We start from the raw sequence: 25,713 nt of genomic DNA, 5'->3' as shown, positions 1-25,713 counted from the left end.
CGTAATCATAAAAATATGGTGCGCGTTCATGCCATTCCGATCACCAAAATATGCAATCCGGTTCGACTACCCAAAGCATAGGTGCCATATATGGCAGCGGTAAGAGAGATGAAGAGGAGTAACATGGGTTTGGTCACCCAATTTTTTAAAAAAGAAGCAAGACGAGAACATTGTTGTCATTTTAGTAGATCTGGGAAAAGAAAAAGGAATAAATGCATATATGGATAAAAGGGGAGGAAATAGATTTATTGAAATATCCGTAAATTTAGCTGATTGGATTGGATGGGGCCATGGGAAAAGGAATTTTTGTTTTCTATCAAGGGGTCTTAGACAACATCCAAGAAAGGAACACCGAATCCGGTTGCAATTTTCAAGTCATAGTTTGATGATGAGCTTTTTACGTGTGGTTGTGAAAAGCTGATTTCATGTCATGATACATTTGGACCTTGTTTATGTCTCAATGTATTTAGTTTAAATATTTTTTGTGGTTGTCGCAATTATCCATTATTTTGAATCGATTTTAAATTTATTATTATAATTATTAAATTTTTTCACATGCACACATAGCTATTGCCATGAATTTTGTCATAATGGTAAAGAGAAAAGGGTGATTTTTTAAATCACAGGAATATAGTGGCACCTAAAGAAATAATAAAAAGTTTGATGCATTTTATAACAGAGGGCAAAATTGTCTTTTCCGCTGGCCGTTACCTGCTGTTACAAGCAAAATTGACCCAAATGGCATCTGGAGAAAGAAAATTTCATACAAAGGTACTGAGAAACTTTTTGAAACTTCAATGGTACAGAGTCATTTTAAACTTTTATAATGGAACACTGATAAAAAGCTCTTTGATGATTGCTTAACATGATTCCTCACGGTGTGAGAAAAGGAATTGACAGAAACACACGGAATCCTATTGCTATCCTTGATCTGGGCTGGGCTGGGCTGACTTGGCTGGACCTCCCTGTCCTAATAGGAAATAGGCCTTGGCGGGAGCCCAGTCCATGAAGTTGGACGTGAGCCTCAAGGAAGAACATGGCCCAGCCCAGCCCAGCCCAGCCCAGCCCAGCCCAGCCCACCCCGTGACCGACCCTGTCTTCTCCGTTCCGCCTCTGCCCTCCGCTCGCGCTCGCGTCGGCGTCGGCGTCCTCCATCCATCTCCATTTTCTTGCAATGTCCAAGACCTGAGTGAGAGAGCTTCTCAGTCCATGGAGGTGTCGTCGAGGCTCCAAAGCCTCCTCAGGCCCCTCCTACTCTGCCGCTCCCGCGCCGCAGGGAGAGCCTTCCAAACCCTAGCTCTTCGCTCCCCGCCGCCGCCGCCGCCGCCTCCTCCGCGCCTCCCATCTTCCTTCCTCCTCCGAACGCGCCGTCTACCGCCTTCCCATCCGTATGGCGCCCCATCCCGCGTCCTCTTCCACCGCCCCTTCGCCTCCGTCTCCCCGGCTCCCGCCCCCGTTCCAGGGAGTGACCACCTCAACTCCAAGGACCAGGGACCCCCGCCCGCGCCCTTGCCTCCGCCGCCGCCAGAGGATCTCGCCTCCGAAGACGAGTCCTACTACCACGAGCACCTCCTCGAGGTGGCGCAGGAGAACCAGTCACGGGTCGTCCCCGTCAAGGCATTCTTCCTATGCACCAGGTACCGGCTCGTTGAGCGTTAGAACTCCTTTGCCCTCCTCCGCTACTCTGCTTTCTCTGTTTGGTGATGAACTAACTGATATATATGGTTGGTGGGGCCTCCCTCTCCCGCAGCATCGACCTGCGGAGCCTCCAGTCCCAGAATTCCTTCAATGTCATCCCACCGACATCGCGTGCCACCAACTACGTTGTCCTTAGATACTACGATGTCAAGGGAGACCCCGAGGTAGATACTCCCTGCTCTCCTAATGACACATCTAATTTAGATTCTAACACATTTTCTCATCACCATGGAATTGGTAAGTGATCAATTGCAAAGCTACTTTCACTTTGCTGAGATGATAAAATTTTTTTACCGTGCTCTGCTCAGTGAATCTATTCTCTAGGATCTTTTTTTTTCAAAATTTAAGATCCAAGGAAGGTACTGCGCTTTGTTTTTTACATGCCTTTGTTGTCAATATTCAATGTGAACACCACAGTAGGCCGCTGCATCAAACTGTTCCAGCAGTCTTAGTGCCCCCAACCTATCTGGATTCATGTATATACTCATAACTTGTGTGTGTCCTTTTTATCAGAGCTATCTAAAAGCTTCATTCTTGATTTTATGCTCCTACAATTGTAAATTTGGATATAGCTGAGTCTGTCTTTTATTGATTCCTGGCATGGCATGTTGGTAGCATATGATGATTGCCTTTGTATAAATATGTTCATATTAAGCTCCTTTTGAGCTCAATGTCTTGTATTTTACTATACCATGAACACAGTTGCAAGCTGATTGTAGCATCACCATTTGTCATTGCACGATCATATTCATTTGAAAAGGGCTGTCTTTATTTTCTGAGATGATTTGTTAAGGACCTGTCAGAGTCTGGGTAGACTTTCTGGGTTGGTTTTTATCTCATTCGAATTGTCTCACAGGGTTTTAAGTCTGGCGTCATAGATGAGAGCCATTGCCACTACATGGTCGTTTTCCAATATGGGTCCATTGTGCTGTTCAATGTTTCTGATCATGAAGCAGATGGATACTTGAAAATTGTTGAGAAGCATGCATCGGGTTTACTTCCAGAGATGAGAAAGGACGGTAAGCCCAAGAACACACACACTTTTCCTAAGCGAGTAGAGTTTTCATTCTTTTTTATCTGCTTCGAACACTTTAAATATTTGCATCTCATTAGTACTATCCTAAATTAGTTGAATCGGTTGATACCGTTACAAGTAAAATATGTCACATGGTACGAGAGACATCTATAGAAAGTTAAACTCTATTTCACATCTATAGAGTCCTTTGATCAATGACCACAAACAAAAATATCCCATGATATTTGTATTTTATGGTTTGCAGTCTATAGATGACAGTGCCCAGAATTTATGGAAACTTTTTTTGTTTTGTGATGAGAACTGTCCTTGAGTTATTCAGGCTTGCAATCCTATTTCGTGATTTCGCAAATAGCACATGACATTTGCTTCAGCAAATATTTTCCTAGCAACTTAAACCAATCATCATGAGTTTTTTGGTTGCTGCTTCTTTGCATTTATCATGTGGGTGCTGTCGTGTCGTCTAATCGTTAGCATTGCTGTGGACACAATCTCAAAATCTTCCAATTGCAGATTATGCTGTTGTTGAGAAGCCCACCTTAGAGACATGGATGCAAGGTGGTCTTGACTATATTGTGCTTAGGGATCTGAGTATTGATGGGATCCGTACAATTGGAAGTGTCCTGGGTCAGAGTATTGCTCTTGACTACTATATCCGTCAAGTATGTACAAGTTAGTAGCAGAGATGTTTTTATGATACATAAAAGGAATATACTAATCAATTTGATTAATTATCTTCGTTGATAGGTGGATGGAATGGTAGCTGAGTTCACAGATATCAATCGTGGAATGGAAAAAACCGGTACCTTCACTATGGAGAGGAAGAAGCTTTTCCAGCTTGTAGGGAAGGCTAACTCTAACTTGGCTGATGTTATTCTTAAGCTTGGACTCTTTGAGAGGTATCCTAGCTTCATGCTGAGCAGTTCAGTTTTCCTAAATGCAAATATCTGAGTATTCCATGGTCTGTACCCCAAAATTAAAGGCTAATCTCCTTTCTTGGCCTTTTCAAACGTTTGGTTGTGTTATTGTTCTTTGAATTTGATCGTTGCACGTACATTCTCCTGCCCTAGAAGTGGATGTTCCATGCGTCCTGTAGTCAGAAATGTATACTGGTGTCCATGAAGCTGCTGCTTAGTTCAATAATATCAGAGACAAGCTTTTGCTTTATTTCTAGTTTACCTTTAGATTCATCTGATTCTATACAGGTTTGCAAAGTAGATGGAAAAAAATCGATCTTGCATAATTGTTGTAAAAAAAATGAGCCCAAATTACTAAGGGGGTGTTTAGTTCCCCTTTCATCCCAAAAAAAATTGGGTTTTGATCCATCATTTTGCATAATGGAACTAAACACCATGCAAAATTTTTGGCAAAAAGGTGGTTATTCTCCATTTTGGATTGTGGCCTCAAGCAGCCAAAAAAAGCCCAAAAGAGCCCCAAGAGGCCCTCATGACGTCAATAAATTCTGCATTTTGGATGGAACTAAACATAACCCTGAAAATTTTGGCATCTTGCATTCCATCATTTCAAAGTAGTTGGCATTTTGCATTTTATGGGGAACTAGACACACCCTAATTAAGCATATTTCAGATGGTATTTGTGTGGTTCCTCTGAGATTAGTTGCCTTGTCTGGACACAAAAAAAAAGTGTTTCATTTGGCCTGGCTTTTGCGAGTTCAAAAAGATTATTAATTTAGTTTTTCTCTGAGATCTGAATTCGACTAATCTTTTTTCTTGTAATTTAAGTTGTCAGTATTATTTCTTTTGGCACTTTTCTCCTTGTTTTAGTGTTACCTGGCATAGTTGCATTTTTTGACACTGAATTGAACTTGTATGTTTATACTATTAGAGCACATGTTTACTTTGTGGGTTCCATCCAGGTCAGACATAGCATGGAAGAATGCAAACTATGCTCAAATCTGGGAATACCTTCGAGATGAATACGAGCTAACTCAGAGATTTGGAAACCTTGATTTTAAGTTGAAATTTGTTGAGGTAAGACAGATGCAAAACATTCAGTGGCTGAACGAATCTTTGATTTGGAGTGTTTTATAGCTGTTTGTTTCTCTATGTTTTGATGTGTGTTTGTTTTGAAATCTGCAGCACAACATCAGGTTTCTTCAGGAGATCCTTCAGAACAGGAAGTCAGATTTTCTGGAATGGCTTATCATCATCCTGATCAGTGTTGAGATCTTGATATCTGTTTATAACATAATACAGGAGCAGATGTAGGCCTTTGTTCCATCCTGAACACGAGTTGCATATGTCTTGACTCTGGATTTTGTGCCACCCTGCCGTTGGCACAGCCTCAGTTTGTAAAGAAACATACGTACTAGAGAGACTGGATCCGACTCGAAATGGTAAACGATGGTCGCACACAACATATAATTTGATTGTTCTCCTCTGACTTGATTTGGTAATCGCACAGCACAAACGCTATTGTAAAGCAGGATGTAGGAGTTGTACTTTTGGTGGTAAGTCTTGCTCATCGGCCTTTCCTAATTTTCTTTTCTTTTTCCGTTTCTACTTCCCTGTGTAAAAATGAGATTAGGAATTTTTTTAGCTAATGACAAAGACCAAGTAAATTTAAGATTATATGTTGGATGAAAATTTAAAGTGAACTAAAATTTTACCTCTTTGTTATTAAATTTAACCATACAAAGTGGAACGCGGGGCTGCCCACCCAGCCCGTCCACGTTGCCTAGAATTCCTCTAACCATCGGATCCAAAAATTAACGGTCCAAGTTTACTCCACCAACTTCTACAGTACGAAGATATTTTATCGGACTCCCTTCCGCTCCCTCGCTTCCCACCGACGCCGCCCCGTCCTCTCTCTCTCTCCCGAACTCTTCCTCCGACGCGGAAACGGGAGTAGGCGCGACGGCGGCACGGCGGCACCGGCGCTCCTCCTCCTCCTCCTCCTCTCTCTCTCCCTCGCCAACTCCTCCTCGTCCTCCTCGTCCTCTCTCTCTCCCTCGCCTATCCCCTTCTCCCCACCTCTCTCGATCTCTCAGTCTCTCTTCCGATGTGGTCGACCCCCGCGATGGCCGACCTTCGGCGTGGCGGCACGCCGATGTGGGCGGGCCCCTGCGATAGTCGCTGCTCTGACACTGGTGCTTATCTCTCTCCCTGCTCCAGCCCCCGCCCCCTTCCTCTCCCCTCGCTCTACCCATGGCGGCGCGGCAGAGGGCCCTGTGCAGCGCCGGCTAGGGTGATGGCGCCACCGATGCGGGCCTCGACGCTATCCACTATCCCCTCCTCTCTCGATCTAGACACGCCGGCGTGGCCGGGCCCTGCGACAGCCGCTGCTCCCACACAGGTGCTCATCTCTCTCCCTCTCTCTCAATTCCTGGTATTTTTTTAAAACTTCATATAGCCGGTGCAACTAAATAAGAGGTCTGTGCTGGATTAGTATACCTAATCATAAAGGTGTGTGTTGGATTAGTATACCTGATCGTATTGCTGGTGGAGATATTTTTGCTGGTGGAGATATTTTCAGTGTAAGGTCCCTTGAGATTCAATCAGACTTATTAGTTTAACACTTTAACATAATGAGATTGTGCTGCAAATTTTCTCCACACCTTACACCAATGCTAACATAAGTATGGTCCTTTCGACTATGCGCTGAAACTGTGGAAGAATCCATGTAATTTAGGTTCCAATCAGCCATTATACAAGTGTTGGTTTTCCCCTCATCTTTTTACTACATTCCAGGCAGAGATTACTATTATTATAACCTAGCTATTTTAGTGTAAAGCATGACCAAATAGCAATTATGGAACAACTTCTAATATGTATATCCGCCCCTATCAGGTTCTTACAGAACTAGGGAAGGATGTGATGTGTCAACAGATTTTAGACCTCACAGGTATTTTCTTGATACTCATTACCTAACAATGTTGCTTGATTCTCCAATTCTAGATTCTCCTTTCACACAGGTTACTCAGACAGTTTTTGATAAAGACTATTACCATATTTTGGTGGTTGTATGATATCCTATCTGGATTACTCGAGCAGTTTGTGATAAAAACACTTACTATGTTTTGGTCGTGCTATGATATCTTAACTAAAAAGATCAAACCAACTATGAGTTCTGATGATTTTAAAAAAACTATGAGTTGTGGCTTCCAAATCCGTGTACATCTCTCCAATGATGTCTGGTGTAAGTGTCTATTTGCCATAGGTACATATATACCATTAAATTAACAATATTTTCTTACTGCTTTTTCTGCTATATATAGATTATTTATAGCTGCAAATAGTTTCACGCCCTCTTTTGTAGAATACAGAAAACTTTATGTTTGGTTTGATCACTATGAACTGAAATGTGGTAGACCTGGATTTGATCTGACATTTAAATTTGGTCTCAACTTTTCAGGTTTTGTGATTTGGTGTCAACTTGGTTTGGCTTCCTAGGTCATAGGATAAGGATGTCAAGAAATTAGAAACTACCTGCTACACTCTAGCAACATGGAAAAGGTCAGCCTTCAGGTTTTTTAGATGCTCTATACTATTTGTGCCTCCGAATGATGGTGGCATATTATTGTTATATGCTATATAACATTTGCATTTGAAGATATATTTTGGCCACTACCCGCTAAAAAAATATATATTATGACTTCTCCTTTTTCCTGAGTTTTTGTTCTAATGTTTGTATACAGAATGCATGTATGTTTGGTTTATGGGCTGCCGTTGTTACGGTGTCCGGCGAAGAAAGGTTTGTCACTATTTTGCCTCCTGTTGTGCAGTGCCCTTTGTTTTGTTGTTCCACCAATTCAGCTCCTCCTGTGGCGGTCCTACTGTCGGCTGCTTTTGCATTGGAGTTCACAATGATCGGTGGCAAGGACCACATCTATTGGCAACATACGTGCCAACACTTCAGTACACAATAAACACCTCAGCCATAAATATTGAAACGCATTTGTCAGATAACAAAAAAAAAAACTTCCCTTCCTCCCTTTCAGTTAACCCGAGCACTGAAATCCACCACAGTATATTCAGAGATTCCATTTCATAGTACAGTTCTCATTTATAGGATGTATGACACCATACTTCTCTTCTAAAATTTGCAGAAATAACTATGACCAACGTCTTTAAGACCTATGTTGTCTCAAACAGCAGGTATCTCAGCAGCATCCTCAGCAAGAGGCACATCATGACAACCCTAAGGTGGTACACATAGAACCTGGTCATACTACTGCCTCTTCTACATGCCAGGTTTGTTGCCCTCATTTCAACATCCACAATTGCACAAAGCACACAAACTACTTGCTGACTAACGGTCCTAACTGTTTGCTTCTGTTATTAGACACCTCCACCAGGATCAAGCACCCAGGAAACACATCCAAGAGAAACATCAGCTATGTAAGATTTATCTTAGTCTTTGCAATACCTGTCAACACTATCTTTTGTCAATCAATAATGCAACAGTTTGATGTTACGGCCTCATCTATTTGTTTACCAATGTATGCTATCTTTGTACCTTCTTACATAGGATTACAAATACCTCTAAACGTCCTACCTTACCTTGTGACAATGTTCGGGAGCATCTATATAATGGCAAAGAATCTGATAATTAGTTTGCTCCTACTCTTCTATCATTTATCTCTGCCGCCAACAATATCCCACAAACACCTTACTGTTGTGCGGTTTCAGTTATTTGCACCCTCAGCTCTGAACATTACCTACAACTAAACTCACACTACTGACAAAAAGAAAAACTCAGCTGTCACTGCACATGCTTCCACACAAACTTTGGTAAGCCTTTACTGGACACGCGCAGGGGCGCGTGTTTCCTACTAGTATAGATATAGATGTGGTTGATTTGGTTCCTCTGAATTGAGCGGACGAGTTAGGGCTCGTTCTTTTTGTTCGGAACGGACCATTCCGAGGCGTTGTTCCGGGTGGAACGGAGACACCGGTATTCAAAATTGGAGTACCGGATCTAGGAACGAAACCTGGTGCAGCCGGTGCCGAACGAGCCCTTAGGAGGTAAGTCTTGCTTATCCCCTAGAGGGAATATTCTCCTTCGATGCAGGTTGACTTGGTTTCTCTTCGATCCTGGCGATGCCTGTTTAGATCCTAAATTTTTACATCCCAAAACTTTTGTCTGTAAACTTTACATTCAAATAGGTGTTTAGATGCTTCCCAAATTTTTTGGTCAACAAGACACATGACACGGGTCCCTAAGCAAGTTTACATAGTTTTGAGGCTCCAAGGTCCCAAATTTCAAATCTTTACATCCAAGTTTTACAAGCTCCTGTTTAGATCTATTATTTCAAAAAGTGCTCATTTCTCCAAAAGTTTTAGCCTGTTTGGATGGATCTAAAGAGGCCTACTTTGCGCAAGCGAGCAAAGCGCAGGGTCGATCGCAGGGGCGTGGGGGCCAAGTGCAGGCCATGCGTGGGGGTGAGCGCACGCAGCGCGGCTGTCGGGTATGGCTTGAGCGAGAGGAAGGAGGATGAGGGCATATAGACTGATGTGTGGGGCCCATGTGATAGGGATTTTACATGGCTGGTATTGTGAATTTTTTATTTTTAGCCTAAATTTGAAACATATTTTAGATCTAACCTGAAATTAAAAATATTTTTAAAACTAGACCATTTGACCCCGCCACCATATATGACAGGTCAAATGCACTATACCCCACTATACATGGCGGCAGGGTATAGCTACCACGTGGCCTGTAGCCCGAAGGGATCTGCTGACGTGACTGACACGTAGCGAAGTATGTGGCAAAGAGAACCCCGCCACGTGTCATGGCGTTTTGGGTATCCCGCCGCGCATCATGGCAGGGCGTACTTTGCAGTAGGCCCATGCAGCTCTGTACAGCACTGTGCAACACTCCTCGAAGTGGCTGGCCTGAGCTGTGCAACAGCAGTGATAAATGCATGTTGCCGACTATCGTTCTTAGCGCCTGTTTAGTTTCCAAATTTTTTTCAAGATTTTTCGTTCATTAATTCTTTAGATATATGCATAGAATATTAAACATAGACGAAAATAAAAATTAATTATATAATTTATCTATAATTTATGAGATGAATCTTGATGGCAAAAATAATTATAAAAAATTTCTCTTCATATTTGAACAATAATTATCAAATGAAAATATTGTAGTAGTCAATGTCAAAAATTTTTGGGAACTAAATAACTTCGCGCATAGTGCTGCACAAGCTACTGGTGTTGCACTGCACAGAGTTACATGGGCCTACTGCAAAGTACACACTGCTATGATGCGCGGCGGGATATCCAAACCCACCATGATGCGTGGTAGGGTTCTTTTTGCTGCGTACTCCGCCATGTGTCAGTCACGTCAGCAGGCTCCTTCGGGACACGTCAACAGGCTCCTTTGGGTTGCAGGCCACGTGGTAACTACACCCTCACCTTCATACATGGTGAGGTTAAGTTTATTTGCCCCGTAATGCATGGTGACGAAGCCAAACGATCTAGGTTATAGTTCATAGAGAATCCGAACCATTTGACATATATGGTGTCATGCCAAACAACGTGACAAAACACCCGCTATGGGGCGGCACGAAAAATGCACGCCTTTAATAATTATTAATAAAAATCGAAAGGAAAGAGAAAATGCAGGAGGCCACTGTAGCCGACGTGGGCCCAGGCATAGAATATTCGGATCAAGGTCAATCGGGTGCCCATCCTGCCAATCCCCACCCACCACGTGGCACCACTCGCCGGAGGAATCTCCGAGCCCTCTGCCGTGTTCACACACGCCGCTCGGCCCACGCCCCGGCTGGATCTGAGACAGGAAGGGGCGGAACCGATCCGGGTTCCTCCCGGCCGCACGATCTCTCGCCCAACGGCCTCGATTCCACCTACTAGAAGCTTCTCTGGGCGCCGGTCTACGCGTATATATAACGACGCCTACCCACCCATCTCCTTCGTCCTTCGCTGCGCCATTCTCCGATCGGACCACCGGGCCAGTAGCAGAGCGGGTCGTGACGTCAGCAGCCATGGTGAAGGCCTACCCCACGGTGAGTGAGGACTACCTCAAGGCGGTCGACAAGGCCAAGCGCAAGCTCCGCGGCCTCATCGCTGAGAAGAACTGCGCCCCGCTCATGCTCCGCCTCGCGTAAGCCCTCTCCCACTTCTTCTTCGCCCGATCCCGATCCCGATCCGATTCGGAAATCCCGAAACTACTTCCACTCCCAACTCCTTCCTTCCTCCTCGCAGCTGGCACTCCGCGGGCACCTTCGATGTGGCCACCAAGACCGGGGGGCCCTTCGGCACCATGAAGAACCCCGCCGAGCAGGCGCACGGAGCCAACGCCGGACTGGAAATTGCCGTCAGGCTGCTAGAGCCTATCAAGGAGCAGTTCCCCATCCTATCCTATGCTGACTTCTACCAGGTTACCTGCCTGCCTGAGATTGCAACTCTGATCACCCATCCATTCGTCTGATTCTATCTAGATTGACTAACGAATTTTATGGTCTTATTCACTGTGTGGTTGTTGCAGCTTGCCGGAGTCGTGGCAGTTGAGGTAACCGGCGGACCTGATGTCCCCTTCCACCCTGGGAGGCAGGTGAGGCGGATTCCTTTTTCTAATAACCCTTTTTAGTTTTATTATATTATTATTAGATAGAAAAAAATCATCAAGCCCCAGCCTAACCCAACCCAAACCAGAGATTTTGTTAGGGTTTAAGCAAAATAAACCCTAGTCGCTACCAATTGTACCTGCGACACCCTGGCTCGCTGACACGTGCTCATGCGTAGCACATGGTGGCTTAACTCCAGCCTCTGTTGGCTTTAGCTATTACCATACATTCTGGATTCATGTGATGCTAGTTCTTGCAATCCCTCATCGTGTGGACAATGATTTCAGATGTTTCTCAGGTTGGATGGACCGTTGATAGGTTGGCAATTTACATTTACCCCTTTTATGTGCCACGTTTAAAATTCTTGTGAATTTGTGATAGTGTATTGGTTTGCCAAATAAAATTCCCTAGCTACATTATCAGCCCGTCACATGAGAGAGTGGTAATATTAGGAGGACAGTTGTGCCATGGAGCTAGTTGATCTGCTGCATAGGGTCCATATGCATTAGATGCTATTTTGCGTGTTTGTTCATATAGTAGTATATTACTCATTCTGCAGATGTTTTGACTGTTCGCTGGCCAGCTTCTGGTTAAATAGATGGTGATCGTGTAATTAGTAACTAGCTATGTCCTGTGACCTGTGTGTAGCATTTTATCCAGTCCTTAAAATACTTGTTCTAGTTTATCGCCTAAGACTCTTGCCTTGGGTTAGTAGTATTTCTATTTGTTCGCTGTAGAAGCTACATCATCTGCTAGTGGGAATATGTTATTATGCTTTGTTTCAGACTGCAGTTTCTTTACTGTATTGATCTTCTAGCTGTGGCTGTTGATGAAATCATTGTTTTTATTCTGTAGGACAAGCCTGAGCCTCCGCCAGAAGGCCGCCTTCCTGATGCCACCCAAGGTACAGGCCTTGTTTAGTTCCGAAAAAAATTCGGATTTTGACACTGTAGCACTTTCGTTTGTTTGTGACAAATAATATTCAACTATAGACTAACTAGGATCAAAAGATTCGTCTTGTGATTTACACCTAAACTGTGTAATTAGTTTTTTTTCGTATATATTTAATGCTTCATGCAAGTGCTATAAGATTCGATGTGACGGGGAATCTTGAAAACTTTTTGGTTTTCGGGGTGAACTAAACAAGGCCACAATTATAGAATTCCTCTGATATTGCTGAAGCTTCTGCCTTGATGTAGGCATGCTTCTGGGTGCACTGTGTGTGATCCTTCTTTGACTATACAAGAAATCTACTCAGTTAGTGCATAAGAATTCGTGAGGAACATTTGATCTGAGTTCTTGGATTGCCTTCTTTGTCGTGTCAAGGATAAAGTTAGAATGTTTCTCAATGGTACAAATGGGATAGGTGGACTTACTGGTTTGGTCTCTTGTATCAGGTTCTGATCACCTCAGGCAGGTTTTCTCCACACAGATGGGTTTGAGCGACCAGGACATTGTTGCACTTTCTGGTGGTCACACCCTGGTTGGTGGAACTGGTCACCTAGCCTGTGTATTTTTTTGGGTGTTTGGCAACTTGAAAGGTGGTGCTTATGCAGAATTGTCTCTCTTGTAGGGAAGATGCCACAAGGATAGATCTGGGTTTGAGGGAGCCTGGACATCCAACCCTTTAATCTTTGACAACTCTTACTTCACGTACGTGATCTGTTTCTTTTGAAGAAGGCAACTCTTATTTCTACTCATACCATGTTTTGTTGGTTAAACTGAATAGCTGTGTTACAATCCTGGAGCATGAACTCTGACACGAGTCTTCATTAAGATAAGTTGAATAAACTATGACAGGGAGCTTCTGAGTGGAGAGAAGGAAGGCCTTCTACAGCTACCAAGTGACAAAGCCCTCCTCTCTGATCCATCCTTCCGCCCACTTGTTGACAAATATGCAGCGGTATGTCATTTAATCCTTGCATAGTTCTCATTTGTTGGGGAGTCGGCCTTTAGCTTGCAGGTTTATGATACCTGTGATGATTTTGCCTGATTTGTAGGATGAGGACGCTTTCTTTGCTGACTACGCCGAGGCCCACCTGAAGCTTTCCGAATTGGGGTAAGTGGTGCTGATCGGTCTCTCCCCGTGATCGAATGCCTGTTTACTACTAGGGCAACAAACACTAAATCTCTTGCACTGTGCAGATTTGCTGAGGCGTAAGGTGAGGTGCTCATAAAGAAGGGGACAGGCGGGGCAGGGCTGGGCAGGTGCGGATGAAGATTGTTGCCTAGCTGATTTATCTTGTCTTGCTGGCTATTTGGCATCTAAGACCAATGAGAACCAGAAGAGTATGGTGGATGTAATAAACAATCGTCGGCCTTGTGAGGCAGGCCCATCTTTTGTGTGTTTCCCTTGAATGGTTAGAGTAATGTGATTTCCTTTCCGGCATTGATGAACTCAGCTGAAGATGTAGTGTGTAATGTCATGGTTCGTTTTTCTATTTATTATTTATCTATATCTATCGATATCGAAGCTCTGATATGAAGTGGAGTCTGGCCGATTAGTGGTTCATTTTGCGCTCTGCTCATCTGCTGGGATTGGTGGTTGATTTTGTGCTCTGCTCATCTGCTGGGATTAGTTGTTGTTTTTTAGAGCTGATCATCAGCTGGGTTTCCATGACCGTTGGAGTGTTCCTTTTTTTTTTTGAAAATGGTAAATGTTTCATTGCATCACAAAAATGTTGCAAACATGTCACAGACGGATTTTGTTACCTCAGTCGATATTTTGTAGCACAAGCTTAATTTTACAAGTTTATGATGCGCAAGTGCCTAGCAAGAAGAAAGACCTGAATTCAAGATGTCGGATCTTGTTGTCTTTTTAGTAAGTTTGCCAGCTACCTTATTTGCCTCCCTATGACAGCTATGAGCCATCCTCAAGTAAAGTCAAGTCTTTACAAACCAACTTTGTATATATTCTCAGCCCTGTTCGCCTCTCTAAAGAAAATTTTCTACTTACATTAGGCTCTTGCACAATGTGAACAAACATTGACCAAATTAGAAATTGAGCATAGGGAAGCTGTTGATGATACAGCAGGTGCAGCAAATGTATCATTGTTTTTTCTTCTGCTTTACATACCCAAGACACTGAGTCTACTATCATTATATGTTTGTTTCCTTTAGGCTATTTGCGTAGCTAATTGAATATCTGATTGTTTGGTTCTCCACACTATCAATTAATTACTAATCATGTATACCGGCTTTTTTTTCTAGCTTATTGCGGAACAAAAGCTCCAAGATACTGCTGCAGTTGCTAGCTCGTTAGCTGCTCAACTTTATGGGCTGGATATTCTTGCAGAAAGCATTCAGGTACAGCAACTTCATTCTGCATTTATGAAACGATTCCTTCTTTCCTTGAAGAAAGATCCAACTCCACTTACAGGATGACACAGACAATGTCACCCGTCTTATGATGCTGGCTCGAGAACCCATTATTCCTCGCACCGACAAGCCATTCAAGGTATGAGATGCCGGTGATCTTCAAATCATTCATGCCCATTCCCTTGGTAGTGAAATAATATAAGATCATTACCTCCAGACCAGCGTAGTCTTATCTCTGGAAGAGGGACCTGGTCAACTGTTCAAAGTACTCGCGGTGTTTGCTCTGAAAAACCAACCTCACAAAGGTACTCTTTTTTTTTGCGAGTGAACCTCACAAAGGTACTTTGACATTTTCATTCTTGAAAACACTTACTATGCTCCCACTTCTCGGTCCATCCTGCCTCCCAAGAGAGAACTTAGCAGCACAGATTTGCTCTATATGTCATGCAGATGGAAAGCCGCCCACAAAAGGCCTCTACGTGTAGCTGATGATAACTGTTCTGCACCACTGAAGTAGGAATTAATTTTACCATTTAATTTTCTTTGCGAGTGTAGAATCTGAGATTTTTCTAAACTGCTTGTATAGACATGCTCCTCATATCACCCTTTTTCACACTGTTGAGCCAGGCACTTTGACTACCTCTTCTATGTAGATCTTGAAGCGTCAATGGCTGATCCAAATGCTCAAAGTGCTCTTGAAAACTTGAAGGTATTGTTTTCTCAGTTATTATGTCAATGCGGTAAGCAAGAGCTGATTCAGATTCATTTTGATCCTCAGGAATTCGCAAAGTTCCTAAAAGTTCTTGGGAGCTACCCTACAGGTGTGAGTGAAGGGTGAAATGACAAGTGACTTCTGCAAACCCATAGTTGATCTTGATTGTAGTTCATATCCCCAACCCTGGAGCTGGAGTTGTTTTATCCTCTCTGGTTGTCGTGGAAAAGTGTTAGTACGTGGCACTAGAGACTTGCCAACACGACAAGAAGTATGACATTCGTTCATTTCTGGTTGAAGTATGTCTCAGGAGGACCTCTCTAATTTTATTGATGTCAAGAACCTACAATTCATGTCTTAGAATTTCATTCCAAGAACTTTGTGAAAAGGTACAGTATTATCTGTTGACATATATAGAACCTAACAGAAAAGAAAAGGAGATGATGACTGGTCAACCTTTGGTACAATAGAACGTTGCTGGAGAATTTTAGTCTGTCCATGATGATGCAACTGCGGTGGTTAAGGATTGGACGTCAGGAAAACATTGCACTAATGGTTATTATTGTTATGGTCTAGCATGTGCTTTCCACTTTTCGTGCCTGGGCGGTTTGTTCCGCCACTTGTTTGATTTTTTTTAATATTGAAATCTATAAATAGGTTGCATTTCCGATCACCTCTGCCTTCCTTGCTCAAATAACAAACAGGAGATCGAGGTCGAGTGCCTTCAACTCAACGTTCTTTTTTTAAATCAAGACTTGTGATCAAAACTTAACCTTTTTTAAAGGGGCTATTGCGTTCTTACCCTTGTTTCAAAGTCCAATTGTGATTTTACCTTCGTTTTTGTCATCGTTGCGATTTTACCCTTGCTTTGTAACTACTAAGGCTCAGTTTACCCCTACTTTTAACTCTGTTAGTTGTTTCTGAAATAAAAAAAAATAAAAAACAACAAAACCCTTCACAATAAGACCAAAGGACAATAATACCCCTTATCCAATCATATCTTTCCCCAATTCCCCATTCTCTCTATCTCTCTGCCGTATCCTCTGTGTCTCTCCCGTGTAACCCTAGCGGCTGGGCAAGCACGGAATCAGCGGGCGTCACGACGGCCGGTCGCGCGGAGGGCCAGGCCAGCAATTGCCGCGCAGGAGCCGCGTCGTGCTCCCAACAGGCGCCGCGTTGGGCTTTGGGCGGGAGGCACGCTGCGTCGGGCTTTAGGCGGGAGCGCGCCGCGTCTGGCTTCGTGTTGGAGGCGCGCCGCGTCACGCTGGAGGCAGCTGCGTCGGGCTTCAGGCGCCGCGTCGGGCTGGAGCGTGGTGTCGGGCAACCAGGCGCCGCACGGGTGGGCTGCAGAAGCCACATCTGGCGGCCAGGAGCCTCTGCGTCCGGCGGCCAGGGCCCTGCGCGGGTGGGCGCCAGGCACTAGTGCTGGTGAGCGGCAGGAGATGGATTTACGCAATGTTGGTGAAGAGACTAGGTAAGATTTGGAGCTCCTATGGTGTGATTTTGTAGGGAAATTAGTTTCTCTTTGTAAAGTGATTCGGATAACTGTGTATTCGCTGGTGTAATTCCTAGGAGGATAACCGTGTATTCGCTGTGTATCTATCTATATTTGCATGTTACGTGGAAATATATGTAACAAGTTGTCTAACGTTGCTGTCAATTTTTTTTTCTAAAAACAAGGGTAAAATCATAATGTACTCAGAAAAGTAGGAGTATTTTTGCAAGGGCAAAGTTATCCTTGCCAAGCCAATTTAACACTGTTACTGGCAGTTCACGGAGTAGGGGTAAAGTAAAGCTTCGTTTTGACAAAGCAGAGGTAAAATCGCAATAATAACAAAAGCGAGAGTAGAATCACAATTAGACTTTGAAACAAGGGTAAGAACGCAATAGCCCCTTTTTTAAAAGAGCCCATACAGCCTTTGTCCTCCAACTTGCACGCCGGACTCAAATCACGTCCCGGCCTCCAGCCGAATGTACGTGTACGTGTAGCAGCGCTAATACGACTTTAATATATACTCTTATATTGTTTTGGATAAGAATTGTATCAAACATTAAAAATATAAATTATAAATAACTTTTAAATTGTTGAGTTTGAAAATGTGAAAACTATATAATAGGTTAGTTTTAAAAAATACCTTCGTAAAAATATACGTATACTATTTTTTGATAAATATATTTTTATTATAAAATAAGGACTTAAATTTAGCCTTTGGAGACCATGTCATTGTTCTAAATGACTTTTCTTTATGGGTATGGCGGGAGTATAATATAACCTCAATAATAGTTGCTTATATAGTTATATGACAAAAAGAAAAGCTTTTCTTTCCTTGCGAAAGCCCCAACGACCGAAATATGGTGGTACTTTGACAATGATATGGTGGTACTTTGACCGATAACTTTAGAATACAAAATTTGACATTTCAAAGTAGTGCTGGTGTTTGGGCAATTTTAGTTTTAGACTTGATGAAGAATGACAAAAGAAATGAATAGGTCATTCGAGCGGTCGGCTAGGGTGGTTTGGTCCGTGAAATAGAAACTAAGGTGAGACTTAGATCTTATTTGGCAGGGCTTCTCTTTGGCTTTAACTCTGACTCCTCCAGAGGAGCCTGCCAAATATTTTTCTAAAAAAAAACGTTTTTAGTAAAAAGTGCAGGAGCCAGAACTATTTTGGCAAAACTATAATTGCTCCTCTATAGGAACCCCTCGTGAGGAATTCTGCCAAACAGGCCCCTAGGCCTTTTAGGCAGAGCTTCGGCTCCTAATATCAAAACATCAAAATGGCTCCTTACCCCCAAAAACACACACACACAACACCATGCTCCCTTGATCCGTGCTAATGAGTCACGAGGAATTGTAGTGACAATGAGTAAAAAACATGCTATTTTAAAATCAATAATAGTGTGTGTATATATATATATAGTAAAATAAAAAAGAGTAAGGAATGAGAAGAAGATAGTCACTTGCATCTCAAGATGGCAACGCGTAACCAAAATCTAAAACACGATAGGTTTTTTACTCTATTAGAATAAAAATATGGATCAATTTCTCTACCCATAGATTTGTTAATAGACAAAAATCCAGGCACAACGAGTTTTTGGGCATGGGTCTGAGGATGTAGTACCCAAACCTATAAACCCATGGGTTTTAAAACCCGATCTATCATATTGAAGCAATCTTGTTTGTTTGGCTGATAAGTCATGTCAGAAAGTTGTTGGCTAATTTATTGTGAGAGAAAAAATAATGCTGAATGATTGGCAGATTTAGCTGATAAGCTTAAGCGAACAATAATATCTTAAATTTTTCTATTAAACTACTACATTTAGAGATATATATATAAGATGATATATCCATTCAAGTTAAAAATAAAAAGAATAAATATAATTTTATAGTGTGAGACATGATTTTCGTGTTCTGTTTTTTTAGATGTGTCCATGGGCAACTCGATGAATATCCGTGACTCGATGGGCATGAGTCTGAACACCAGATTAAATCCATCATGTGTCATAAGCTTTTTAACGGACAAATTTTATGTTTGCGAGTATGAGTTTAGGTTAGAAAACCCAACGGGTTTATACCAGGTGCCATCTCTACTTGCATGCACTGTCACTGGCCTGGTATCGTCCGTCCGATCCGATCCATCCGACGTCCCAAAGGTAAGGAAAAATGAAAGCATACGTCTCTCTCTCTCTCTCTCCTCCACCCTTCTTCAATTCGTCCCCCTCGTCTTCCTCTTCCTCCTCCGCCCTCTCTCCTCTTCTTTTCCCTCCCCGCCCGGCGACCCAGTACCAACAATTCCTACAAGAACCCGATCCCCGTCCTCCACCCACACCCAGAGGTAAGGGAGGGGAAGGGGATGACGGGCAAGGATGCCGCCGCCGGCGGTGGCGGCGGCAAGGGCCGCCTCTTCACGGTGGGCCTTGTCACGGCGTGGTACTCATCCAACATCGGGGTTCTGCTGCTCAACAAGTACCTGCTCAGCAACTACGGCTTCAAGTACCCCATCTTCCTCACCATGTGCCACATGTCCGCCTGCTCCCTCTTCTCCTACGCCGCCATCGCCTGGCTCCGCATCGTCCCCATGCAGCTCCCGCGCTCCCGCCTCCAGCTCGCCAAGATCGCTGCGCTCAGCCTCGTCTTCTGCGCCTCCGTCGTCTCAGGCAACATCTCCCTCCGCTACCTCCCCGTCTCCTTCAACCAGGCTGTCGGCGCCACCACCCCCTTCTTCACCGCTGTCTTTGCCTACCTCATGACCGTCAAGCGCGAGTCCTTTCTCACCTATCTCGCGCTCGTGCCCGTCGTCACCGGTGTCATCATCGCCAGCGGCGTAAGTTCTGTTTCCGACCTCCATATCTCCCCTCCCTGTCGTATCTATCTATCCATATGATATCTCCTTCTCTTGAATCTTTTTGTGCGCGAGGGGTGCGGGGGTGGCGAGATCCCCAATTCCCGGCACACGGATCTGTGCTTATAGATCTCGCCGCGCGCGGATCTCATTATTCAGTCAGCATTTAGCATTCCTAATTGGATTGGATTCTAATTAGTACTGGGCATATTCACCAGGATTGTTTGGGATGTAGCCACGCACCTCTATCTTCGCAGTTTTTTTTTTACCAATTCAATTCAATAATAAGACATGCAAGCAAAATAAAGGGGCGGCACACTCTAGTTGTACTTTTATAGGCAGCCGTGTGGACACTATAGCCGTATAGCGCATTCTTGGTTGACATTGCCATTATACATAAAGGACAATCTTCTTATTAATCGATCACTCTTGAATTATGTTTGATATGCTACTGATCTAACAATTCTTCTCCTTTAATTGATGATCACCTCTAATAAGGGTGAAGTTGGTCTTGGTCTCCTAATAAAACTAAATAAATTGAAGCAAGCTTTGAGCTGAGTGGGCCATCCTCTTGGTTAAGCAAGTATTCCTATTCAAATTCTTTGCAGGGAGAGCCCAGCTTTAATCTGTTTGGGTTCATCATGTGCGTTGGAGCAACTGCTGCGAGGGCACTCAAGACGGTCTTGCAAGGGATTCTTATGTCTTCTGATGGGTAATGTCGGGGATCACAGATTACCACCGGTTTGCCTCTTCCAAACCTGTGCCTGTGCGTTGTATTGAAATTGAAGCTTTTGTCAACTCGCAGGGAGAAGATTAATTCCATGAACCTGCTTATGTACATGGCACCAATCGCTGTTCTTCTCTTGGTCCCTGCAACTATCTTCATGGAGGATAATGTTGTTGTCATTACAATACAACTGGCCAGGAAGGATATCAACATAATTTGGTACCTGCTCTTCAACTCTTCCTTGGCCTACTTCGTGAATCTGACCAATTTCCTGGTGACAAAGCATACGAGTGCATTAACCCTACAGGTATGCCATGCTTCCTGCCCTGCCCTGGATTCCTAGTCTTCAGTTAGGAAACACATGGCACGTTGATGCTGAGAGCGAGCATGATTCTCCTTATGTCTGACCTGACTGCGCTTGGCTGCAGGTCCTGGGCAATGCAAAAGGAGCCGTTGCAGTTGTGATCTCCATCTTGATATTCAGAAACCCAGTGTCTATAACTGGGATGCTGGGCTACACGCTGACTGTCATAGGGGTGCTTCTTTACAGTGAAGCTAAGAAGCGAACCAAGCAATGAAATCAAATCGGCAGCGATTAGGACGAAGCAAGCCTAGTAGTCTTTCTTGGATATAGCAGCTATAGTTTTGTGAGCACATACAACAGCATTGCCAATAATTACTTGTATTCTTTTTTTTTTCTTTCAAAACAAAACGCCTTCCCAACCCCACACCAATGGTATGGTGTGATCCACAGAAAAGGAAAGAAATATAGTGATTAATTCTTTATGTGTTGTGACTAGTGAAAACACCTTGTCCATTTTTATTAATTGGTTCCCGTGTTGACAAAATTCTTTACGTTGGTGTCATTGTTTGGACAAAATATAAGCTGACAAGCACACCGGCATACTGACATTTGCAATGTCACAAATAGAGTCTCATTGTTGAGATTAAAAATGGACGTCATCAAAAAATACATTGCACATCAATCAAGGAGATGTGTTTGGTTGGTGCAGACACTGATCCATAATGTGTGTAGTTAGGATGGCTATCCAGCCGCAGCCAGCAAAGGCTCGCTTCCACAATGGCCAGCTGAATTTACATCAACCAACGATCTGAATGCACATGTTGAAGGCAGCAAAACTGACAAGTAATAGAAACAGGTCCCGACGTCACAAAATGCATAGCAAGCAATCACACCCAAGAGGTCACATACATGGAGCATATACACAACAAAAATTGGACAGTAGATTCACAGCTCTCCATATGGTATTATGGCAGCACAACAATAGCACTCTATTTTCTTTTAGCAAAATCTGAATGGATACCATACTTTGTAAAGCACAGTACACAAAATCATGCACTTCCTCACGTAACAGATGACCATGGATAACATCACGGCTTCAGCTCGCCAACGTAACAGATATGACCATGGACAACATAACGGCTTCAACTCTCCCATCATGGCTTGTTTTATAGGAGTGTGAACTTCATTGGAGTTGCCGCTTCACTTGCCATGCTGATAAAGCACGGAAGCACAGCATTCTATAGGAGTTTAAGTAAACTAGGAGCCAAAAAGGGAAGCATACGCTGAAAAAACAACATAATAGAGAGATCCACAGCTGTGCAATTACTAGGCAATACAAAAAAGATAGGTTGCTAACATAAAGCAAAGCGCATCACGCTACATAATCTACTCTACAATCTAATGATTTAACATAAGCTAACTCCGGTACCAAGTACAGAACCAGTCGTCTGGATGCATGTAACCACAGAAAGCCTAAAATTTGCTCACTCAACTCAGTGACTAATGTGACCCGGTCAGTGAGCCATCCTAACTCTACGTCAGTGACACCAATTTATGCTCCGTTGCTCCAAACTTCATGGTGCATTTCCTGAATTCACATATGAAAATTTGATAAGCAAATGAATACGGAACTTTAGTTGGGAACAATCAAGGAATGTGTACCTCTGAATCGCAGGATATCCAGTGCAGAATGCAGCATTTAAAATGATGGATCTGTAGGAGCCCCATTTTTCACATCCGATGGGGCTCCTCGAGGTGGCTGCTCCTCCTGCTTCATCTTCTTATTGGCACTCCTGTTAGTGTTCTGAGAGGGCCGCTTCCTCTTGCGACCTTCATAGTCACTATCTCCATCGTCGAAATCGCTGATGATGATATCACACCAATAGGAATCTTCAGCCTTTCTAGCTGAGTACAGGCTCCCAGCAGACTTCCTCCGGCCCCTCTGACCATCTGCAGTCATGAACTGATCCTTATCATCGCCAGCTTCTGACTTTGTAGCTGGGCCTGAGCTTACGATGGACTTTTTCCTACCCTTCTTGCAACCAAAAGTCTCAAGCAGCTCTTTATCTTCGTATACACTAGGCGCCTCAGAGTCCTTGTGCTTTGAGAAGAAGCTAACAATCACAGGAGCAGAGTCATAATTGCCATTTACAGGATCAGCGGCGACAGACAAAAGCTGCAGCAACATCTCAGCAGCCGATGGATACTCAAGTTTGTCTTGAATGCCACCGTCGTCATTGTTGTCCTTGAGTGGTGGTGCAGGGTCCCTGCAGGCATCTGTTTTCCTGGGCCTCCCTCGAGGCCTGCCACGGGGCGCGCCACTGCCAGCACCGCCGCCACCGCCCCTGCCCCTGAATCCTCTCCTGCGGTCAAAATCCACATCGGAATCAGAGTCGGTGGCACCCCTCTTCCTGGGGTCCCAGTCCTCATCGGAGTCGAAGTCCTTGACGAGTTGCTCCTTCCTCTTCCTGCCCCTCCTGGAAGGGGAAGCGGGGGTGGTGTCAGCATCCGCGGCAGCCTTAGGATTGGGCAGCGGGAGCGGGATGTGTGGGAGCAGACCGAGCTCCAAGGTGTACTGAGGTGGGTCCGGCAGAGCCCTGAAGGCGTCGAAGGCTCTGAGATGCGCCTTGGCGACGGCGGCCTGCACCCTGTTGGTGAAGCCCATGCGATCCGCTGCGAGATCGTGGAGCGAGGTGAGGAAATCGGCGGGGGCAAAGGGGCGGGCGGCGGAGGCGAGAGCGGCCTCGACGCGGCGGGAGAACTCGTCGAGGGAGGCCTCGACGGCGGCGTCGAAGTCCTCACCGCCGTCGTCGTAGAGCTCGGCGACGGGGAAGTAGGGCTCGTAGGGCCTGAGCTCGGCGCCGTCGCACCAGGCGAAGGCCTTGTCGCCGAAGTAGGAGACGAGGAACTGGCCCTCGTGGCCGGTGCCGTTCCCTCCGGCGGAGTAGATGAGGCCCGGCCAGGCGGCGTGGTTGAGCTTCTTTCCCCAGACCATGTCGCCCGGAGCGAAGCCGCCGACCATGGGAGTGTCGGGATCCGGAGGGCGCGGGTGAGCGGGAGGCGGGGGGTTCTTGCGGGGGCGGCCGCGGCCGCGCTTGGGTGGCGCTGGCGCCAGGGTTTGGGAGGCGGAGGCGGATCCGGCGGTGTTGTTGAGGTCGATGCGGGCGGACATGGTGGCGGTGGTAGGGTTAGGGTTTGGGTATGGGAGCTGGGGATCGAATCGATTCGAACGGAATTGGGGTGGAAGGGAAGGGAAGGGGACGGCACGGGATGCCCTGCCCTGCCCTGCCCTGCTTTCTGCTCTCCTGCTCTACTCCACACTCCACTTCACTCCCTCCTTCCCACATTTGGTTTGGTCCTTGTTTAGTTTCTAAAAAAATTTATAAAATTTTTCAGATTTCCCGTCATATCGAATCTTTAGACGCATGTATAGAGTATTAAATATAAATAAAAATAAAAAATAATTGTACAGTTTGATCGAAATTAACGAGACGAATCTTTTGAGCCTAGTTAGTCCATGATTAGACAATATTTGTCAAATACAAACGAAAGTGCTACAGTGTCGATTTTCCAAAAATATTTGGAACTAAACAAGGCCGGCCTTGTTCAGATGCACCCAAAATTCTAAAAATTTACAAAATTCTCTATCATATTAAATCTTTAGACAATGTATAAAACATTAAATATAGATAAAAAGAATAACTAATTACACAGTTTATCTGTAAATCGCGAGACGAATCTTTTAAGACTAGTTATTTCATGATTAGACAATGTTTGTCAAATAAAAACAAAAATACTACAGTGACAAAATCCAAAAACTTTTTGAATCTAAACAAGGTTTCCTGAAAAAATTTTACGGTAACACTTTTTATATTTAATAATTATTATTTAATCATAAACTAACTAGACTTAACAAATTTATCTCACAAATTACATACGAACTATGAATTAGTTATTTTTTATCTATATTTAATGTTTCATGAATGTGTCGCGAGATTTGAGGTGAGAGAGAATCTTGGACATTTTGCAAAAAAATTCAAAATAAACAAGGCCTGAGTGTGTTTGATATGCGGCTAAAATGGGGTGGCTGAGCCCCCTCCTGCAAACTTTTAAATATTTAGCAGCCTTGTTCCTCGGGCTGCAAATCCAGTCTCTCTTGTCTCTCAAGAAACGCTCGTCCCCTTTGTTTTTTGGAGCCAGGCTGCGCCCGAGCTCGCGCGGGCGAAATTGGGGGCAACGACAGCGCTCTGGCGGGCTCGCGTGGGAATAGGAAAAGTTTCATGTGCCATTGCCGTCGAAATATGCTGCCTTTATAACCCCCTCCTCCTCCTCCTCCCTCACGGTGTTCTTCTCCTCTTGCTTTCTTGTTCCCACTGTAGTCTCGTAGAGTCACCGGTGGTGGTGGTGAGGTCGGCAAGCGACACAGGTGTCTTCGGGCTTCTTCTCCGTTCCCCTCTAGTGGATCTGCTCTGGTGCGGCGCCGCTCCCTCTGCTGCCGGGCTCTGTGGCGGCGGTGTTCTCCCTACGTCTTCCTCTCTGAGCTGTTGGGGTGGTGCTGGTCTTGGATTGGGCGTTTCTTCTTCCCCACCTTCCACATCTACGATCGTTGCCTCTCAATTGCTTGTCGATTTGAGCAGGCTCACCTCCCCTTCGGCTTCCTTGAGGTGAAATCCACCCTGTCCTCACTTGATTTCATTCTAGGGTTTCATTAGAAGACGAGATCTATCGATTTCTTGTTCATATCCTATGGTTTATGCTCTTGGATATATCAATTGCTTGCTTAGTTCCAAGGTTTTATGTTGAAAGCTGCCTTATTCATATTACTCGTGTGTTTATGTCCTATGATTTATGGACTTGGATTTTTATCATTCAATCATGCTCACTTATATGTTCTACTGAATTTGTTGCCTCTTTCATTTGATACTTCTTAATTTAAGGCATGTTGCTGTTATGGTCGATGATGACTAGCTAATTTGCACAGGAGGCATTTCTTGTTAATGCAATCGTAATTTGCACAGGAGGCATTTG

General features: G+C 44.2%; 5 protein-coding genes and 1 long non-coding RNA gene across 7 annotated transcripts; 5 read left to right on the top strand and 1 right to left on the bottom strand.

The window, feature by feature from the left end:
- LOC8077531 lies at window positions 991–5,205 on the top strand. Its single transcript, XM_002463407.2, has 7 exons — window positions 991–1,637; window positions 1,751–1,862; window positions 2,555–2,717; window positions 3,245–3,393; window positions 3,479–3,630; window positions 4,608–4,722; window positions 4,831–5,205. Exons 1-7 carry the CDS (start codon window positions 1,006–1,008, stop codon window positions 4,957–4,959), a joined length of 1,452 nt encoding a protein of 483 aa, XP_002463452.2. The 5' UTR covers window positions 991–1,005; the 3' UTR covers window positions 4,960–5,205.
- Window positions 7,772–17,973, top strand: LOC110432908. The gene is made up of 3 exons (XR_002450190.1): window positions 7,772–7,944; window positions 8,036–9,579; window positions 17,961–17,973. It is a non-coding gene; the product is annotated as an uncharacterized LOC110432908 (long non-coding RNA).
- Window positions 10,615–13,764, top strand: LOC8077530 (L-ascorbate peroxidase 2, cytosolic). The gene is made up of 9 exons (XM_002463406.2): window positions 10,615–10,819; window positions 10,921–11,095; window positions 11,204–11,269; window positions 12,138–12,186; window positions 12,680–12,765; window positions 12,856–12,935; window positions 13,083–13,185; window positions 13,283–13,341; window positions 13,428–13,764. The coding sequence occupies exons 1-9, from the start codon at window positions 10,701–10,703 to the stop codon at window positions 13,441–13,443; spliced, it is 753 nt and encodes a 250-aa protein (XP_002463451.1). The 5' UTR covers window positions 10,615–10,700; the 3' UTR covers window positions 13,444–13,764.
- On the top strand, window positions 13,910–16,960 carry LOC8077529 (arogenate dehydratase/prephenate dehydratase 1, chloroplastic). Of its 2 annotated transcripts, XM_002463405.2 has the most exons (6): window positions 13,910–14,103; window positions 14,493–14,588; window positions 14,662–14,739; window positions 14,818–14,905; window positions 15,051–15,309; window positions 15,379–15,887. In XM_002463405.2, the coding sequence occupies exons 1-5, from the start codon at window positions 14,080–14,082 to the stop codon at window positions 15,083–15,085; spliced, it is 321 nt and encodes a 106-aa protein (XP_002463450.2). In that variant the 5' UTR covers window positions 13,910–14,079; the 3' UTR covers window positions 15,086–15,309; window positions 15,379–15,887. The 2 variants fall into 2 exon arrangements, 1 of the variants encoding a protein (XP_002463450.2); XR_002450189.1 differs by lacking the exons at window positions 13,910–14,103; window positions 14,493–14,588 and having other exon boundaries at window positions 14,595–14,739; window positions 15,051–15,113; window positions 15,228–15,309; window positions 15,379–16,960.
- On the top strand, window positions 19,010–21,229 carry LOC8054477 (probable sugar phosphate/phosphate translocator At3g11320). Its single transcript, XM_002463404.2, has 4 exons — window positions 19,010–19,636; window positions 20,263–20,366; window positions 20,460–20,688; window positions 20,810–21,229. The coding sequence occupies exons 1-4, from the start codon at window positions 19,166–19,168 to the stop codon at window positions 20,957–20,959; spliced, it is 954 nt and encodes a 317-aa protein (XP_002463449.1). The 5' UTR covers window positions 19,010–19,165; the 3' UTR covers window positions 20,960–21,229.
- Window positions 21,605–24,008, bottom strand: LOC8077528. The gene is made up of 2 exons (XM_002461236.2): window positions 22,348–24,008; window positions 21,605–22,273 (listed from the first exon to the last, which is right to left on the bottom strand). Exon 1 carries the CDS (start codon window positions 23,855–23,857, stop codon window positions 22,385–22,387), a length of 1,473 nt encoding a protein of 490 aa, XP_002461281.1. The 5' UTR covers window positions 23,858–24,008; the 3' UTR covers window positions 21,605–22,273; window positions 22,348–22,384.

This window comes from Sorghum bicolor, chromosome 2 (assembly GCF_000003195.3).
Source record: "Sorghum bicolor cultivar BTx623 chromosome 2, Sorghum_bicolor_NCBIv3, whole genome shotgun sequence".
Classification (NCBI taxonomy): Eukaryota; Viridiplantae; Streptophyta; class Magnoliopsida; order Poales; family Poaceae; genus Sorghum; species Sorghum bicolor.
Note: the sequence above shows the minus strand (reverse complement) of the source record. Positions and strands in the feature narration are given on the sequence as shown.